Source organism: Hibiscus syriacus, unplaced genomic scaffold, assembly GCF_006381635.1.
Source record: "Hibiscus syriacus cultivar Baekdansim isolate YM2019G1 unplaced genomic scaffold, ASM638163v2 tig00111105_pilon, whole genome shotgun sequence".
Classification (NCBI taxonomy): Eukaryota; Viridiplantae; Streptophyta; class Magnoliopsida; order Malvales; family Malvaceae; genus Hibiscus; species Hibiscus syriacus.
Window position 1 is genome coordinate 1,649,668 of NW_024062987.1, and position 19,796 is coordinate 1,669,463.

The 19,796-nt window shown below is 33.5% G+C and overlaps 3 protein-coding genes and 1 pseudogene across 3 annotated transcripts; 1 reads left to right on the forward strand and 3 right to left on the reverse strand.

The window, feature by feature from the left end:
* LOC120154091 lies at nucleotides 1-4,771 on the reverse strand (annotated as a pseudogene).
* A 2,485-nt stretch (nucleotides 4,772-7,256) lies between these two features.
* Nucleotides 7,257-11,567, forward strand: LOC120154036 (histone acetyltransferase MCC1-like). The gene is made up of 6 exons (XM_039165891.1): nucleotides 7,257-7,433; nucleotides 8,243-8,468; nucleotides 8,559-8,703; nucleotides 9,012-9,111; nucleotides 9,198-9,432; nucleotides 11,144-11,567. The coding sequence occupies exons 2-6, from the start codon at nucleotides 8,287-8,289 to the stop codon at nucleotides 11,205-11,207; spliced, it is 726 nt and encodes a 241-aa protein (XP_039021822.1). The 5' UTR covers nucleotides 7,257-7,433; nucleotides 8,243-8,286; the 3' UTR covers nucleotides 11,208-11,567.
* Nucleotides 11,568-11,893: 326 nt separating this feature from the next.
* LOC120154092 (WEB family protein At3g02930, chloroplastic-like) lies at nucleotides 11,894-14,286 on the reverse strand. The gene is made up of 2 exons (XM_039165924.1): nucleotides 13,882-14,286; nucleotides 11,894-13,799 (listed from the first exon to the last, which is right to left on the reverse strand). Exons 1-2 carry the CDS (start codon nucleotides 14,284-14,286, stop codon nucleotides 11,901-11,903), a joined length of 2,304 nt encoding a protein of 767 aa, XP_039021855.1. The 3' UTR covers nucleotides 11,894-11,900.
* A 1,597-nt stretch (nucleotides 14,287-15,883) lies between these two features.
* Nucleotides 15,884-18,674, reverse strand: LOC120154037. The gene is made up of 2 exons (XM_039165892.1): nucleotides 18,478-18,674; nucleotides 15,884-16,271 (listed from the first exon to the last, which is right to left on the reverse strand). The coding sequence occupies exons 1-2, from the start codon at nucleotides 18,621-18,623 to the stop codon at nucleotides 16,148-16,150; spliced, it is 270 nt and encodes an 89-aa protein (XP_039021823.1). The 5' UTR covers nucleotides 18,624-18,674; the 3' UTR covers nucleotides 15,884-16,147.
* Nucleotides 18,675-19,796: the final 1,122 nt, after the last annotated feature.

A 19,796-nucleotide genomic window follows, 5' to 3' on the forward strand; every position in this document is an offset into this window, starting at 1 on the left:
ATAAATAATTAGTAAAAATCTGAAATGAAATCACTAGAGCAATGGAGTGACTATAGAGATGAATGTTTTGACCATCCACATAAGAGTGAAGTGGAAGTGGATAAAGCAACTAGCTCCGTTGCCATCACTATATCAAAACAATCTGTGGACAACCTATCCTGCACTCAATTATGTCCACACTAGAGATCAGATCGAGATGGCATGGATCTTTGGAACTGGTATGTATCGTCTTTTGCGAATTAAACGATTAACCTCATTCTGAATAAGCCTTGGGAGGTTGTTCAACTGCAGCCGGTTCAACAGGTTTGAGAGATACAGGTACATTAATCTCTGCATTTCCTTCTCTGGTTTTGGACCTTTTCTGATGAGGGCTTGGATGGTTTCTCCGCTGTAGCATGTTCAGCATCCACGATAGATCCACGTTCATTAACTTGTACATTTTCTCCTCTGTTTTTTGTGCTTCCTCCTCGGCCAAAACTTTTTCTCTAGTCTTCTGCCCCACTTCTCTGCAGCCTTAGCAACCCTGTTGTAAGCGCATTGCCCATGTGGCTCCGCTTAGAACATAGGGGTTTTCATGATAGCAGAACCTGCAGTGCTCACTTTCTGCTCAGCAACCGTCAATGCGGACCTGGCCTTCTCGGAAACCTGGTACTTCTGGTCCATTTCCTTGGCTTTTCATTCGAATGATTGTGCCTGCATTAAGTTTCTCAGTGAAACCAATCTTCTGGTCCAGGGAAGCAACTTTGACACTGGCGGTGATGTGAACTGATGCTTCTCATCAAAGGCCTTTGTTTTGCCCACTGCATCTTTCCCTAGAATAAATCCCTTGGCTAGCATGGTGCTTACAACGTCCTCCGCTTTCTGGACAGCTGATTCAGCGTTTTCAGAATCTTGGTTCTCTGTTCCTGAGGTTATCGGATGATTCTTTCACGTTAAAATCATCATTTAGTATTTGAAGTCAAAGCAGAGAACCATAGATTACAACATTACAGGTATTGCAGAGGCAGGTAGTTGTAATCAGGAGCCAACTCTATGGTAACAGACTGATCACAATTGTTGCGCCCTTGAAAAGAAAAACCATGTGAGCTGAACTCATAAGAATGAAATCTAAAAATTTAAAAGATAAAAAATAAATAAACACATATTTCTACAGAATCAATCAACAATAGTCTTTAAAGGATAGGGTTCTTCCTGAAGAAACCAAACTTTGAAGCATTACCAATTAACAATAATATGATCAACAGGATTCATAAGAAAAAGAAAACATGGGAAGAACAATTAGTGTTTAAAAATCAAGTCAAGTTTATCTTGCTATATATAATGGTTCTAAACAAAAAAGAAAAGAAAAGGGAAAAAAAAAAGATAAACACACCTTCAAACCGATATATTGGCCTAAAGCACATATTTGCACATGGAAGAATAAATGTTATTGCGTTGTAAGTTGTAACACATTATTCCAAATGGCCAACCGCCAACATGAAAGTTGTTTTGCGAAATAAAACTTATCATTTAATTCTACCAAAATCAAAAACTTCAACATTGTGATGCATGAGAGATGGTAGATGAAAACAATTAACATAATCAATAAAGTAAAGCTTAAAAGAAATGAGATAGGTGTATACTGAAAGAAGAACCGCAGTCTCTGCTCCCTGTGGATCCTTGAAAGTAACATATGCAACTCGAGATCGTTCATTATCAGTAAAACAAATAAGTAAATGAAAGCAATAAGAAACTTAGCCCAGATAGCATTTACAGAATTTCCGAACAATATATACTGGGTAATCTTTTTTGTGTCAGAAGACTGGAGAATTAGTTTCAACAATTTTCACCTATTTTCTTTGTATCCCAAGCTAAAATTACTTGGACTTGAGTGTGAGTCCATATGGATATTATATGTCCAACAAATGTATGTTCATTTTTTTAGAAGATTTTTCACGCATTTGGAGGATCCTTTGACGGTCAGTTGGAGGGTCTTATACCCATACCGATGTCAGGATAGGCATCAGCTACAAGTATTGAATACAAATACTTCAAGAAAAACAATGAAGAGTCGGAACAACTTAGTCCCATTCAGTAGAAAGAAGCATATGCAAATAAAAAAGAATCATTAAATGTCTTGGTCATAACTAACCTTTGTATTTCAACATGTACAATTTCACCAGAGAAAAGAAAGAACTCGTGAAGATCTTGCTCAGATGAAGCCAAGGAAACATTGAACACTTTCACAGATCGGATCTGTCAAAATAAAAAAAGGAACAACTTATAGTTAGACCCCTAAAAGGCTAAAACTGATAAAGCATCTTCTACACCCCATTATTACGTGCACTTATAAGCCATCCTTTTAAGCAAAATGCAGAATGCAATTTACATTATGTTTCAAACTAAAAGAAAGTTAACAACTTAGATAATAATCAGAGGCGTTCGCATCAAAACAAGCAGATAATTTAATATCACAGTCAAGTTAGGGTAGGCGTAATAAATTTAAATCAGATCGAGCTATATTCTGCAACTTTTTTTCAACTTTTAAAGAAAGCATTGAATTAAGCATTTTTTATTTACCCTGATAAACTTCAACTAGCACACAAAATTGTTATGCATGCACCAATAGATCAAATTTATAGTTTACAATACATATGAATCCAAAACCTCATTTCATTTTAATCTGAAAACGAGAGCTTAAATAATCAAAATACTTACAAAAGCACGTTTCATTTTCATCTGAAAATGAAAAAAAAAACAGATGCATAATAATAACAGAATACTAAAATTAGATTAAATCAGATCCTTAACATTGAATAATTAAAAAGAACTATCAAGCTCCCCTTCGTTTCCCGATGAAATGAATCGGAAAGATTACAAACTAAATTAACGATATTAACATAAGAACAAGACTAACATTAGGTTCTGAAGCTGAAACTGACTTGGAAAATTATAAATTTCATTGCCGTAAATTTTCCTGTTGAGCAAACAAGATATTGGAAAAAAAAAAAGAAAAAGAAAAAGAAAAACACTAACTTCCATGAAGTTCCGTTTTATGGCGGAAGCGATCGAAATATTTTTCTTCACCGGAATTTTTGTTTGTTTCTCTTTTTTTCTATTGCTTTCAATAAAATTTAAAGCAAATGGTAAATTTTCATGGAGGGAGAAATTATGGTCTGAATTAAGTTACGGGGTGGAGGTGGACAATAAAAATTTTCTATTGCTTTCTAATATAGATTAGTTGTGATGGTTGAGTTTTATTGTATCTTCAAAGAAATTTCTTTGTAATTCATAATTTTGTAATTTTTTCATTGATGATAGTTTTAAAGTTACTATCTTTTGACAAGGTTATTAGTAGACTAATAAATATGTCAAAATCAAATTTATTGTCAGGTAATTATATTCATTTTATTTTATCAACTTATGAGTAATCATCATGATCTTATATCTAATGTTAATATTAAAAGTCTAAGAGAATGTATATAAATTATCATGTATAATGAGTTGTTTAATGAGTTGAGCAGCTCGAACTCGAATCGGTCAAAGCTCGATAAAAGTTCAACTCGAGTTGACTCAACTCGAACTCAAGCTCGACTCGAGACCCTAATGAATTAAGTCGAGTTAAGTCGAGCAAAGTCCAACTCGACTCGATAAGTTCATGAGTAGCTGTTAATTTTTTTATATATATATTTTTTGATAGTTATCTTAAAAATTTATTTCATAGACTCAAAAATTAAACATTATTTGGTATTTGGGTAAACTATAACAGTGACATAATTATAGCCCCTTTACATTTAAACCACTATTTTTGAATTATTGTCAATCATACCATCAAACTATTTAAATGTATTCAATAATGCTTCTAATCGTTAACATTTAACGAAAGTACTGACGTGGTAATTAATAAAAGTAATATAATTTACATTTAGTAAATTAATAAGTGTTCCACAACATTAATTATTTAACTTACATTATGAGGAATGCCAAAAAAAAGGGAAAACAAAAGTAACATTAGAAAAAAATCGAACCTAGCCTATTACGTAATATAAAAAATTTTACGCTTGTAATTCAAAATAAATATTATTAACTAATTAAAAATATTAAATTTAATTTAATATAAAAATATTAAATTTAATTTAATATAAAAATATTAAATTTGTTTTTATTTTAGATCTTATTTTAACTACATTTTTAAATATATATAATATTTATTTAATTATTAACTAATTATTAACATGTATTTAATTATTAATTAATAAGTTTATTTTTTATTAAAAAATAAAGTATACAATCATTTATATTTTAATTAATTTTTATTGGGTTATACAGTTAAATTGTGTAATTAAAACTCAATTTTAATCTTATACAAATCTTAAATTTTAATTTTTTTAAATCTTGTATAAACTAGTGTTTAACGACTCAAACCTTGACCTATTGGGAAATATAAAAATACTTAGCCAACCAAAACAGATGTAATTATTAGTTAATAATTAAATACATGTTATATATATATTTAATAATGTAGTTAAAATAAGATTTAAAATAAAAATAAATTTAATATGCTTATATTTTAAATTAAATTTAATATTTTTAATTAGTTAATAATATTTATTTTGAATTATAAGCGTAAGTTTTTTTTATATTTCGTAATGTGCTAAGGTTCGATTTTTTTACTGTTATTTTTTTTCCTGGCTTCTTAACAATATAAGTTAAATATTAAAAACAGTGAAACATTACCAAAATTTGTTGCTGGCGCAGTGGTAGGGGTGATGCTTAACTCCTTGGAGACCATGGATCAAATTTGGTGCCACATGTTACCATTTGATTTGAGGAATGAATTTTAAAATTAAATATTAATTAAATTAAGGAAAAGCTCTCCAATAATGTTGTGACATGTGTCATGATAATGTCACCATTGACACATTTCTTCATGTAATTGGAGCATTAAATTTATTTAATTAATTTTAAATTATGACTAATTTTATAAAATGTATAAGTAATGAGGACTAAATATGTAATTATACTAATTTTATTAACCACCACATCAACACTTTCATTAACTGTTAACGGCTAGTGGCCTGATTGAATGTATTTAAATGATAATCGAAATGAAAAGGGGTTATAGTTTGATGGTCACTGGTATAATTTGCCCTTGTTATTTTAATGTATTTGTGAATTATTACTTTGGAGTTTATACTTTAAAATTAATTCACACACTTTTTGATGATTTTCTTGTTAAATTTCTTAATTCATGTTTATTTTAAGTTCTATATAATATTAGTAGACTTTACCTATAGTTAAGAAAATAATGTAAAAAAGTTGGTGAGCTTAGCGAACAACAAGAAGAACAATAAGTATCAAACTTAATGAGTAACGAGTCGAGCAACAAATTTTCTTAATGAACACGAGTCGAACAATAATTTTTTTTAACGAGCACGAGTCTAACACTGCCCAACTCGCGATCTACTCGCTCGATAATCGCCCGTTAACTTCAATACATCATATTCACTCACTATATTTATTTAACTTCAATACATCATATTCACTCGCTATAATTTTCTGTTCAAAAAATGAAAAGAAAATAAAAAAAAAGGTAAGCCATTTACTATCGTCATAACTCAAAAAATTAGCTGACCTTTATTCTCATATGTAATGGGGTAAGGGGGAGATAGGATAATAGGCTGCTCCAACGCCAGGTTGAGAGCAACTTCCGTAGGAGACCTCCAAATTATGAAATATCCTCCGTAGGACTCGATCCCACAACCCCAAAGTTAAGAGCCTTGTGATCTACAAACTGAACTATCATTTCATTAACATCATAACTCACATTTTGCCATATATATAAATTTATTCCAACTCTAAGTCTATATTGATCAGGGATTCCTCATATCACTATATATCGATACTCACCCTACATTATATGCAGGCTGATTTTATAAATAAACTTTATAAATTATAATTCTTCATCTGAATCTCTTTTATCTTATATATTTTCTACCTATGACGAGTTGGTTTTGATCGCATCAAAATTTATATTTTCTTCTTGTTATTTGTAATTTGTCTTTCCCATATGTCATCTATAGGGCTAGTATTTGTCAATTATACCATGCTGTAAATTTTTTTAGTTGAATCAATATAAAATTTATAATTTAATATATCTTATAGGTTTACGTTACAAATAATTTGTTATTCCTAAGTAATGATTAAATTTGTAACATTTTATAATTGAGAGTTAAAACTAAACTTAAATGGTAAAATTGGTAAACAAAAAGATACATTTTTTTACAAGAATATATCGTTAGTTTCATATATATTCAGTTTGACTCATACTTGAGTCAACTCATATTAATTCGAATATCCAAAGGTTGATCCGAATCGAAAATTAATTGATTCAATTTTGATTTAACTTGAAAATTGAACGATCATATATTGATGTTAATCGAAAATTGTTCGATCTATTACTAACTCGACTCAAAAATTTGTTGATCATATATTAATCTTAATAAAAAAATCGATTGATATGTTATTAACTTGACTTGATATCCAACTCAACTTATCATATACCTAAATTAAACCCAAATCAACTCTCATCTAACCCAAATCAAAATTTAATCTATTGTTGAAACGGTACGATCCAAAACAACTTGACTCAAATTCAATCCGAACTAATCATCATCTCTAAATATTTTCAATAGATTGAATCTCTTAGAACTAATGTATCTGAACTTATATTTTCTTGTAAAGCATTTTAATCATAAGATCAAAGTGTGTGATAAAACTGAATTGAATTAGATATGAGAAATCAAAATAGTTGTTAAAATTACTTTTTATTAAATTTTTAGTTTTTTTTTTGATTTTTTTTGAAATTATTTTAAATTTATTATTAATAAAAATTAAAAATTATTTCAAAATCCACAATATTTTTAAATATATATTTTATGAAATTAAATTATTTAAGATAATTTTAATTTTAATTTTCAAAAATTAATAAAAATGGTTTTAATAGGAAAAATATTTTTTTAATTAAAAAATCAGCTTAAAGCCTTAACCGTGTGACCTTCTGGTTATCAATTACGAAATAATTATTCTCTTTCCCATTGAGTTTTCTTTAACTAAGAATCTAACTAAAGTGCTTAATCATTCACTTTATTTTATCTTTTCGTTTAATTAATTAATTTTTCAGTATTTCTAAACTACACTATTACTAGATTGCCTAAAATATTAATAAAAACTACACTTTTCAACACTTCAAATATTCATCAATCTATGATCAATTATAGACCCAAACATCAGGAAGTTTCCATTATTTTATACAAATAATCAAGGAGACGAGCCCCGTGTCGGTTTTTACCTCTTGCCTCTGCCCCCTTAGTTGGTCTACAAATAGAATAAGTTGCCAGGGTCCTTTTCCACTTCTTCACGCTACGATTTTGTTCTACCCTGACATTCTCCAGGTAAGTAACTTCCAATTGTTTTGATCTGTTTTGCTTGTAATTTTGCTATTGTCACCTGTGTTCTTCATTCTGTGGATCTTTCTTATAATTTACTGATTTGGTTTCATTTTCAACTTGGATTTTGGAATTTATCCTCGGTTTCCTGATTTTATGGAATTTTGGGTATTTGAAATTTTGGGTTTTGTTTTTGTTAGACAAAAATGTTTGTGATTTGAGTGATGGTTTTGGAAAGCCTTTGATTGGTGGAGATCAGGGGGTTTCTGGAACTTGAAAATTGAAATCCAATGGCTAGTGGATTATTTGTTGATGCTTGTTGGTTAAGGTTTTTTTCCCCCTTGGAAAGAGGTGACAGATATTGAATATTGAGACTCTCTCGAAGGTTTTTTTGGGCTACTTGTTCTCACAAAAGCAAAAACACATAAGTGGAACCATAGGTTTTCTTCATAAAGGAAAATACCTTTTTAATTTTTAATTCTTTGTAAATATTGTTTGATTTTGTATCCAAAGTTGTTTTTGCTTTAGTTTTCAGATGTGAAAGTAAATGGCAGAAATAAAAACTTGACTGTTCTTTCATACTATGGGGAAAAAAATTGGTTGATGTTTTGATGTAAGGCTCTTAAGTTTTCTAGTTCAGTATCGGGCTATATATATAGTGTTGTAAATTTTGGTGTACTAGCTATACAAAAAAGGGACCTTCTTCTTCCTGTTGTGTCTGCGAGTTGTGATTTTCTATTTTTTGGGTTGGAATTGTGGTACGGTCTGTATTTGACATCAAAAAAACTAAAAGAATGTGAAAAATTCTTCACCAGTTTTCATCGAGTGCTGCATGGCTATTGTGGTTGATGCCGTATAAATGGAAGGTGGATTTTTTTTTATAATTTCTCCAAGTCTATCACATGTTTTATGGGGATTAATGATTCAAACCTCAATGTTGAACCCGAAAATCTCTCATCGCCCTGCCATCTGCTATAGGCCCATTCAACCATCGGATTTAGAGATTTTAGAGCAAATCCACATTGATGTATTTCCTATCAGGTAAGAAATGTATCTGCTTTCTATGGAGGATTTTCAGTAAAGAATATTTCATGCATCCTATTCCTCAAGTAAATATATTGATCTCTTCAGGTATGAATCTGAATTTTTCCAAAATGTTGTGAATGGACGTGGTATTGTGTCATGGGCAGCTGTTGATCGCAGTCGACCCAATGGTCAAAGTGATGAGCTTATTGGATTTGTTACTGCAAGAATTGTAATGGTAAAGGATAGTGAGGTAGGCCATCTATTTCTGTAAGCACTAAGCAATAATACATTATTGATATTTGCTTGGTGGTTGACTAATGGCTTAAGCAGAGGTTTAAAATGTTTGAGTCAGACAGTAAGTAGGATCCATATGATAAAGAGTTATTTGTTATGAATCTAAAAATAAAAATATGCAAATGAATATTGCTGTGGGAAAAGAATAAGGAAATTCAACCTTTTGGTCCTTTTTTATTTCATTTTTAACTCCACCCCCCCAAAAAAAAAATCTCTTGGTTTTATAGTTTTTGAATTTTTTTTCAACCAACTTATACCTTGCAGATAACAGATTTGCTCAGGTATGACTCATCGAAGGGGGACCAAACATTAGTATATATTCTGACACTGGGAGTAGTAGATGCTTATAGAAATCTTGGCATAGGTAGGAGTCATTTTTTCTTCTAAAGATTCTTCTTTCTCCTTTTCCTTACCCATGTGAACAAAATTTTCTTGGTTTTGTATCAACAGCTACCACACTTATCCATGAGGTTATTAAATATGCTTCGAGCATCCCGGTATGCCGTGCAGTTTACTTGCATGTTATTTCTTACAATAATCCAGCCATTCATTTATACCAGAAGATGTCATTCAAGTGTATGCGGAGGTTGCATGGATTTTACTTGATCAATGGTCAGCATTATGATTCATATTTGTTCGTTTACGTTTACTACGTAAACGGCAGCCGTTCTCCTTGCTCACCGTTGTAAGTCTTCAATGTTTTTTGATCAAATATGTACTGTAGAAAAATATAAAATTTCTTAGTATTTTATAAGAATTACTGCTAGATGGATAACAGGACTAAGTTAGTAGAAAACTAGCCTTTTTACCTTTTTTTGTTGTTCATTATAACTACCATTGGGGGTGGGGGATTCTTTGTAATTTAAAAGCAGGATATACAACTGGAAAAAGTGAGATCATTACAAGTTGAATCGACAATATCTGGGGCCATGCTCAGCTTTCTGTCAAACTTAGGTCGTAGATTGATTCAGTCAACTAAGAAATAGTCTTGAAGCTTGATGGGAACCCTAAGAAATATATAGCCTATGCAGTGTGATGGATGGTTTTCAGTTTTCACACTGCTATTGTTATAAAAGTTCCAATTATCATTGTATCATTTTGGAGTAATAATAGGATTAAGTTCCATTGGTATTACCCAAATTGAGGGTGTTATGTTAATTGTGAATTTCAGGCCCAGATATCTATTCTAACTTCTGGCCATTCTAAATGAGGTGTGTGTATGATTTCATCTATATAGGCAGTGAGCCCGCATCCTATATTGACTATGTTCCCTGAACAAATCTTGCACACACACATACAAACATGTATTTTCTGATTGTCAGGTGGAAAAAGGTGAATAGGTTTAATGTCTAAAATCATGGCACCACGTAACCTATTATAGTGTTTGGTAGATTGGTAAAAGCACGAATAACCCTTCCACTACTTGGACCCTAATTTACTATATAACATCGTGAAAATAATATGAAAGCAGAACTGCTTGTGCTGATCTTCATCTTTGTTTTCCCTTCAGCTTCTAGTGGCCTGAGGGTAATAGGGCTACGGTAATTTTTTGTGGGATTTTTGGTAAGATTATAATGATGAAAGATTAAATGATCCTCAAGATTGAGACAGCCCGAGTTTAAATTTTGTATATCATTAATTTCAAATATCTATGCTTGGGTGCGGTAATAGTGAGATCTTACTATCTTACTTTTTAAGCTTTTAGTTTAGGATACTCTTAAGCATTTTCTTTTTAAGCACGCGATCATAGATTATGCTTATATTTATCATCAATTAGTCTTGAGACTATTACTAGAATAATGAATAGTTTCTAAGAATTTTCCAGCAGGCAATTAAGCTTGCGAAACTTTAGATTTTACATTGAAAATGTACCGAGGGTACATAGCATTTTATCTTTTGTTCAAGAACCGTGTACTTTTTGCCTGATGTGTTGTATTTGATATATCGTCTTTTGAAAACGGATTACTGTCAGCCTGTTGTTGGTTTTAGAGACTTTAATTTATCTGCTGACCATGCAAGTCTAGAGAATCAAAATGTGGGATCGGCTTTTTGCTTTGCCTGTAGCTGCTCGACAAACTAGTCATAAGGAAGTTATTGCTTTACTAGAGGCTAGCAATGAGGGTTCTCGGGAATTAGCTGTTGTCCCTTCATCATGATAATACCCGCTTCTACGTAGTCTTTACTTTTCTCAATCGAGGAAAAGCCTAAAAGTTCTGAGAAATAAGTCTGTATTGGCAGAACTGTTGTAAAATACTTTGCTTCCTTGTGTTTTAAACCATAGCTGGCATTCCATTAGTTGGTGATCGCTGCTTGCCAAGCTACATTTAAGAGTTCTGTTTGCAGATGAATAATTATCCTTTTTAATGAAATAACCATTGTAAACCTTTGATTTGCAGAGTGCTTCTCACTTTTTCGTTACTTGCATTAAGACTCGTCTCAAATCTGTGGCTGCAAAGCTGAGGAAGAATGAAGAGAAGATGGTGAAATGGCCAAAGTGTAAAGAAACTCGGGGTCTCATCCCGATACAAAATAAGCGAATGATTAAAACCGAATGTTCTGGATGTGAGTATGTTTAGTAAGTGTAATACCTGTGTTGACATCTTCTGGAAGAAAAAAGTGCATGTTATCCAAAAAAAAAAATGAAATTCAATGACTGATATATAAGCTCCTCCCACTTTACCCCCATTTCTCCATTTGTTAATGTTTCCTAAAGAAATAGAAAAAAGATGGTTTCTTCATAGTACCTCTTGAATTGGAAAATAAATGGTTATTCTGATGCCTATTTATTGAATTTATATGCTATGCTGTATTTTGTTTTCCCCATTTCTTTGACTAATGTATCAAGATCGGTTTTGCATCAAATTACCTTATATGTTTGTTATTTAATTTTAAATTGTGTGGGGTAAATTATACTAGGCAATAGGGAGAATAAAATTCAATTTAATTAATTTTTTTAAACAAGCCTAGTGAGGACATTACAAGTAAAACAAATGTAATAAACACATTACATTCCTGCTGGTGGGGGACTAAGGCGTGCATGCCCTGGCTGATTTCATTATCTACTTCTGGTTGTTACTTCCCTTCTGTTTCTTCATCAGAGTCACGAATTTACGCAGTAAAGCCTTCATCTTCTCTTGCTGATTTGACGGTGAGTTATCCACTTCCTGCACAAGGGATTTTTTTCTCAGGTTCTCTTTCTCGGGAAAATTCTTTATTTTCAATTTTGCAGCTCTCCCACATGTCGAATTCAACCTTATCTGAATCTTCCTTGTTTCGTTTTGTCTCAAATTCTTTCACTTGTCCATTTGCATTCTCCACTTCAGCATCATCTGCCTCCGGGGGCTGTTCCGATGGGAGTTCTAACTTTGGATTCTCTTCACTTCCGTGATAGTAGTCATTTTCACAATTAGTAGCTTCTTCTAACAGCTTAGATAACTCATCAGCTTTCTTAAGAGAATCAGCTTCCCTAGCTTGGAGTTCCCCATTCTCTCGAACCACACACTGCAGTTTGGTTTCTTTATCCAACAAACTCTCCTTCAGTACCGTGCTCTCAGTCTTGACCTCCATTAAAGCTTCCTGCAGATAAATCACCTCAGATTCAACTTGCTTTAGGCCCTCCTTCAATTGATCAGCTTCATCATCAGATTGTTTCAAATATTTTGGTTCCCCATTCTGGCATTCGTTCTTGGACCGTTCAATGGCAATTGTAAGAAGATCAATCTGTTTTTTCGCATCACCGAGCATCGTTTCGTACCTCTCGTTCGTTGCTGTCGGGGCCGATCTTAGATCTTCTAACTTGGTTTCGTAATCTTCATGCTCTTTTTCACTTGATAAAAGCTTCTCCATGGCCTCCCTTGATTCTGCTGAAACTTGATTCAAGACTGAAGCTAAGCTTTCCATTGCTTTCTTGCTCTTCTCGATCTCATCCCTCGAACATTCCAACTGGTCCATAAGTTTGGTTTTCTCTTCTAAAAGAGCTTGAACACTGGAAGCTGCTATCTTTTCATTATTTAAAGCTCGGGTCTTTTCTTCCATGGCCGTTTTTAACTCGGACTTAAGAGACTCGACCAATTTCTTCACCTCTTTAGTTTCTTCCTTGGCCTTATTCATACATTGTTGTGATTTCACAAGGTCCCCTATTTGTTTATTGATTGTCACTTCCAATAACCCCGCCTTCTGTTTAAGAACAGTGATTTCAGATTTTGCGTCGAGCAATGAATTGTTGTTGCTCTCTAATTGCCTCATGACCAAGTCAAGAGAATCAGAAGCAGATATCTGTAACGTCTTTGCTTCTGCGATATGCATTCGTAGTTCTTGGAACCTTTTCTTCCATTCTCCTACTACATTGAGCGCGTATGATTCGGCTATTCTTGCGGCTTCGAGATCGACATTAAGTTGTTCGATGAAAGCCTCCTTTTCCATCAGCTTCTCCTCATAGGCCTTTGCTGTCTCAAGTTGTTGTTTCAATGACTCTATCTCGTCCTTGCACTTGATCACCATTTCCTTATTTTCGTTAACCTCTTTTTCGTGTTCCGTACCAATCAATGAATTCAACCGAACCAATTCGGCTGAAAGAATGCCGACCTCCTCGGCGTGGATTTCAGCTATCTTGGTTGCATCATCAGCACGGTTCAGAGCCTGGTTCTTGGCATCACAAACCATGGCTAGCTCTTGCTTCACCCTTTCAAGCTCCTGGATGGTAGAGCAAAGTGTAGCCACATCCATAGCATGCCGGTTCTTTATGGATTCGATTTCATTGCGCCATTCTTCATCTTTCTTCTGTGCAGCTTCGATTCCTGCCTGTTCCAACTTGGCGGTCCGGAATTTCTCGATCTCCAATCTCTCTTCAGCTCGCATTTGTGATACTAAAGCCTCTTTAAGCTTTTCATTTGCTTCTTCAGCTGCTTTATGTGCTTCTTTCAGTTCATCAATTGCTTGTGCCTTTTCTTTCTCGATCAATGATATATGTTCCTTTGCTTTCTTTAGATCCTCCTGGACGGAGTTAAATTGAGCCTGCAATTCCAATCCCTTGCTCGCTCGTGTTTGTGATTTCTAAAAATCAAAACCAAAAACATGAATAAGAAGAAATACGGTGATATTTATTCGACGTCATTGAAAAAATTAGTACACTTACTTCAGATGGCGTAGCAAACCTTGGCGATCCCCGACCACTCGTCGGTTTCAAGTTAAGGGGTGATCGCGGAGACCGATCGACTGAATTGCGTGCACCTTTCAATGATTCTGGCTCCACCCTTGTCGACCTCCTATTAATTGACAGCTTCGAGTTAAGGGACGACCATCGAGAATGATCAACTGTAGGCTTCGAGTTAAGGGGTGATCGCGGGGATCGGTCGACTGAATGGCGTGTACCTCGCAAGGAAGAGGGTGAACCAGGTTCTGGTTTATCCAGAACCCTGCTTAGTTTACTAGGCACTCGCGGTGTAGCTGGTGAAACCTTGGTATGAGCTGCAGATCTGTTTCCACGTTCAAAGTGTCGTATTTCGAGCAAAATGTCAAATTCCCATGATTTAAAGCACATAATGCAAAGAATATCAACAAAATGAAAGTGGAGACCAAATTAAAGATGGATCTAACACAAAAACATTCAACTTTCCCCCTATAATATTTAGCATGATCAAGTTACTCTGTTACATTAACACATGTAAAGATATGCATTTCAAAGTAACAAATTTGAAAAAGATTATGAATGAACAAAATTAGTTAAAAACTCGAATTTTAGCATAATAATCAAAGGAAAAGAGAGCACAAAAACCAGCCGGATGTAATCTAAAACAAAAAGTAAGTAAGAACAAAGTTTGAAATCATGGAGAAATATAAATGCACATGAAGAAACGAGTGTAACATACTTGGTTTTAGTCGCCATGAGGTCCTTTTTAACAAGGGAAGACAAACCAAGAGAAAAAAACTTGGATTGAATCTGGTGTTAGCTAAAATTCTGCCATTTTTGAAGAAGAAAATGCACCTTTTGTTAGCTATTGATGTGATATAAAAATCAACTGTAAAGAAAGCAGAAACGATGAATGATTAAGTAAATATAGAGCACAGCACAAAGCTTGAAATTATATATATTTAAATATGAATAATTTTTATAATTTGGATACCATCACAACACATAAACATAAATTAAGAATACAATTATATTGTGCCCACCCCCTACTTTCTCTCTACTTTTACCTTCAATTTCTTGAAACCCTAAAACGATAAAATTGAATTGAAAATTATTAAATTAAATTAGGCGGGGCTTTACCAAAAAGAATTTGTGTCCCAAAATCTGATATCCTGCGATTGTCTAATCCGAACTATTGATCGGTTCCAATCTCCCTCGCTTATAATCTTTCTTTTTTTTTTTGGTTTGGGGAATTTATTGTGAAATTAAAACTGTGGGTTTAGGCTAAAAATGAAGTGTATTTGTTATTTAAGGTTGTTTTGTGTGCCATATTTTCAAGGGGTTGAGTCCTTCGATCTGTCATTTGCTTTCATTACCCAAATATGCAAACTTTAGTTTTCATAATTTTTTAGTTAAGGTCCTAAAATTTATTATTACCCAAATATGGTTTTTATTCTTTATTTTTAATTTCCAAGTATTTTTATTTTTAGTTTGTACAAAGAAAAATTCCCATCTTCCATTTGTATCTAAACAATACTTATTTAAACGAAAATTCTAATTTTATTTAAATCAATATCTAAACAAAAATGTTTATTAATAAGTATATGTCTCTCAGAAAAATAGTTATTTAGACCAAAACAAACCTACCCCTATTTGAAAGGAAAAAATAGGGTAAACTATTCTATTGGTCATCGTGTTATTATCTCTCTCTTATTTTAGTCACCATATTATTTCTTTTTATAATTGATAACTAACATTACATTTTTTTCTATTTTGATCACCGGCAAAATATTATTTACTTCAGTCTATTAATTTAAACTTGTAATACAACCGAACTCCGAACTCTAGCCCTGGTGATTCATATAATCATTTGATCATAATATATGGAATTAATGTCTAAGACCATGACACTGATCCAGAGGGAGGGTAAGCTTTTGGGGTGACTATTTTCAGGAGTATTTTTACTTCTTTCACCACAAGAGAAAATGGTTAAAAAAGAACGAAATATTTGATTCAGGATTGAATTTGCCAGTGCTAGGTGGTTTATATATGTGTTGAAACGGATGCTGTAAGCAGGCTATAACAAATTAAGAAGAGGGTCAACCTCATTGAACAACACAGGAAGAACAACCAAAACACGACAGGAACACAGAGTATCAGGTGGCACAACCCAATTCTCGGACAGTTAGCATTTAGATCAAGAACAGAGTTTTGTAGAAATATACAGAGCTAATCTTCAGACGAGATTCAGTTGAATGAGGGAGATAGCACGTCAATCATCATCGTATGAGACATGAAAACTGGTGGTGCAGCCAAAAGCCTCAGGGTCCTCAGCCCCACAGCAGTCGTAGAACTTGGCAGCATCCGGCTGATCATCAGGTTTCAACTCATAGTACCTTCAATCAACCAAAAGAGGTAAACGTTAACTAGAAAACATCTGTCCTTGTGTCACACAGTTGGAGAAAGAGTAAAACGTGTTCAATGAACTTGTAAGAAAACATTAGGCTAAAAACAAGGATATAGTTCCAAAGCTGAGTAATTTGGTTTTCTACATGAACTGCATAACACATCAGTAACATAACAAAGGGAAACACATACACAGGCACACTTGATACACTGTAGCATCTCTTCATCGCAAAGTCTCTAATGTGTACTCATAAACACGATGAGAAGGGCATTACCATTTTTCTCATGGCAAATGCTACCTCTCTCTCTCACGCACTCGCACACACACAGATGCACTCAAAGCAAAAGCATTATAGAATGGTCATGACATTGCAAATAACTTTTATTTCAATTGAAAAGTAGACTTGTATTAAAGCAGTAATAATTTGTTCTAGAATACGACATGTTATGCATGTAAGTATGCACTATGCAGAGTCCTCGATAACATGAACCGAATTCAAACACGTAGCAATACCTTACATTTATGATTTTTGCATTCAGATAACAGAATCAAGTGATGCAACTTTCTATCGAAGAGAGTCCATTACAAAGGATTGTAGATATGGTCTCTTCAAACCAGAACCACAGATAGAAGCAGCAGGCTAACAAGAATGATTAGTTCCATTACCAAGAAACCTTTCTGAAATCCAAAGTTGTATGAAGAGCACCATTACCAGATATAGGTACTCATCATACAACTTCAGAATTGAATCCCTGATCCAAATCATAGATCATATAAGATTCAATTCATGAAGCCTATGTTCCTAGGCTATGGTAGTATGCTTCAAGAATGTTATTAGTGCATGGGCAGTGGATTTTTTCTTAAAGTAGTAAGTCACCATTTAAATTACAAATGAAAAGCATGGATAAAATTTAAGAGTTCAGATATAAGTAGAATTCTCTTTGGGGTCTTTAAGTTTTTTTTCCTTTTCTTCTGAAAAAAATGAACTTTTTATGTTTCAAGCAAAAGTACTCCATTCCTTTCCTAACATGTGAACCGAAAGAAAACTACCCTTTTCAAATTATATTCTAGATAAGTAGAGATTTGCATTTTCCAGTTTCTGTCCCTAGTATCAGACTGATCCACATTCTAGTTAATACTAGTCAAATGTCAGATGAAGTGGAATGAGACTCATTTATTCAACAGAAGGAAAAAAAATCAAGCCCTGGTGAAAGAGTGAATTGATTTGGTCCTACTATACGTATAACCATTTGAAAGCTTCACAAGCATTCTAGATGGCACCTTCTTGCAGTAGTTTGCTAAGAGTGGTTCATCAATTTTTGCAATTACGGTGATCTTGCCCATCTAATGAGGGTTTAAAATGATTGGGTTTGGGTAGTAGTAATCACCGAATGAGCAAAGCCATCTTTTCCTTTCAAAAATAGAACCAGTCCAGCATCTATCACTTAGACTGCACACTTAAACTCAGTGGCAATCCACCTGCTTGTTCAAACGATTTAGTTCCCGAATTCGGTTCCTATATGACTATCTTAAGTTTACAGGGTCTGTTAATTTACATCAACTTTATTCACTAAACATTCTCTGTACTCAGTTGAATACCTATATGAACCTCACTCTTGCAACAGACACACTAAGCAGAAATGCGACGGAAATTCAAAGTGACCGATACACCCCGCTAACCTTTTCCTTCAGTTTGTTTATAAAAAAATAAAAATAAAAATAAAGGAAATCCAAGTGGTCCTCGCTTGCCAAGGACTCAAACCTAAAGGTTCCTAATTAAACTAAGCTAAGTTAAATCATCATCATCCAATTTGTAGATTTCTCAATTTCTAGGACCAATACGAAGATGGAAAATCTTGAAATCAAAATCAATTGCACATTATAGCCTAATTTCAAATGGAATTTTAAGTAAAGAAGTTAAGACAAAAAGAAAATTAAACAATAAAAACAAGGTCATTAGTATTCAGAAAAACTATCATTCAAAAGGATCAAATGGGTATACAAAATCATTAAAAAGAGAAAATGCGAATTACCCATCTCTAGTGCACAAGCCGATCATAATTAAATTAAATTAAAAAAGGCGAAAATCATTCAAATCAGATAAAAGGGTATCCAGGATTACTCTCCATTTTTTTAAATCCAATTATAAACACGAAGAAAGTCACATAGAAGGAGAAAAAGGAGTGGGAGGATACCTCTTTTGGTCGTCATGACGACGACAAACAAAGAAAGAAGGATGGAAACGGCACGAAGAGGAAGTGTTAGAAGATGCGGTGTAGCTCTTTTTGCATCTCTTGCATATCTTTTCTTTTTCTTCCTCCATTTCTTTCTTCTCTTCCATGGCTTCTCTGCCAGTCGGGCAGGAGCCAAATTTATGAAGAGCCCCCCCCCCCCCTCAAAACAAATTTATTTAACTCAAATTTAAATCCTTGATAGTTTGAGCAATCAAGTGGTGGTAAAGTAACTGTTGATAGTTTGAATATTAACGAAATTAAGCTTTCATTCTTTACTTCACATCATTATTAAAAATATCAGGCAAACATCATCGTTAATTTTTTTTAACGAGGGTTATTAAAATAAAATTAAAACATGATTTTTAAGTATAATTTTAAAAAGAGAAAATAACCTCATAGACCAAAAGTCCCATATAATATACGATTTTAACCAATTTTTTTCGGATTTGCCAAAATGACCAACAAAATCGCAATGTGATCGCTAATTCGCAACGCGATCTCCATTATCGCAAATCAGTTTCCAGATTCGCAACGCGATTATGACTATCGCAATGCGATTTTCCAATTTCGCGTTGCAATTTTCTCAATTCGCAATGCGAATAAGTAAATCGCAATGCGAATTTGGAAAATCGCAATGCGAATTTGGAAAATCGCAATGCGAATTTGGAAAATCGCAACGCGATACTGACTATCGCAACGCGATACTGACTTTCGCAACTCGATACTTAATTTCGCAACACAATACTGACTTTCGCAACGAGATAATACATAATCGCAATGCGATTTTCAAAGCGCCATTAGTATCGCAAAGCGTAGTTTATTTTCAAATTCCAAACACGAATATTAATATATTGGAACACTGAACCGTCCACAGTATATCCCGTAATCGCAACTCATAACCTAAAACCTAAAATCACAACTCAGTCTCATCTCCATCTCTCACTCTCTCACCCATCTCCGACGAAATTCGTCCCCATCTCTGGCGAAATCCGTCTATCTCCATCTCTCAGAGCCACCCTCACAATCAGAAATGGAAAATCAACCAAATCAACCACCGAGGGTTAGTTTTTTTAATTATTTTCTTTTTGAAATTTTTGTATTATTATTAGGTTTTTCATATTGAAATTAATGATAAGTTTACTGGTAATTTCAATAATAGATTAACCATTTCACTTAGATTGCTTATTAAATCAACCGAGAATCGCAACGCGAAATGAAAATCGCAACGACAAAATCGCAACGCGATTTTATTCTCTCGTTGCGATAGTCAAATTCGCGTT

Excerpts from the sequence above, each read along its gene's own strand:
- LOC120154036 (XM_039165891.1), top strand. The coding sequence starts at position 8,287 with ATGGAAGGTGGATTTTTTTTTATAATTTCTCCAAGTCTATCACATGTT. Across the intron at positions 8,469-8,558 it reads ATTGATGTATTTCCTATCAG|GTATGAATCTGAATTTTTCC; the intron begins GTAAGAAATGTA and ends TGATCTCTTCAG. Across the intron at positions 8,704-9,011 it reads TAATGGTAAAGGATAGTGAG|ATAACAGATTTGCTCAGGTA; the intron begins GTAGGCCATCTA and ends TATACCTTGCAG.
- LOC120154092 (XM_039165924.1), bottom strand. The coding sequence starts at position 14,286 with ATGTGCTTTAAATCATGGGAATTTGACATTTTGCTCGAAATACGACAC. Across the intron at positions 13,800-13,881 it reads GGTTTGCTACGCCATCTGAA|AAATCACAAACACGAGCGAG; the intron begins GTAAGTGTACTA and ends TTTGATTTTTAG.
- LOC120154037 (XM_039165892.1), bottom strand. The coding sequence starts at position 18,623 with ATGGAAGAGAAGAAAGAAATGGAGGAAGAAAAAGAAAAGATATGCAAG. Across the intron at positions 16,272-18,477 it reads CGTCATGACGACCAAAAGAG|GTACTATGAGTTGAAACCTG; the intron begins GTATCCTCCCAC and ends GGTTGATTGAAG.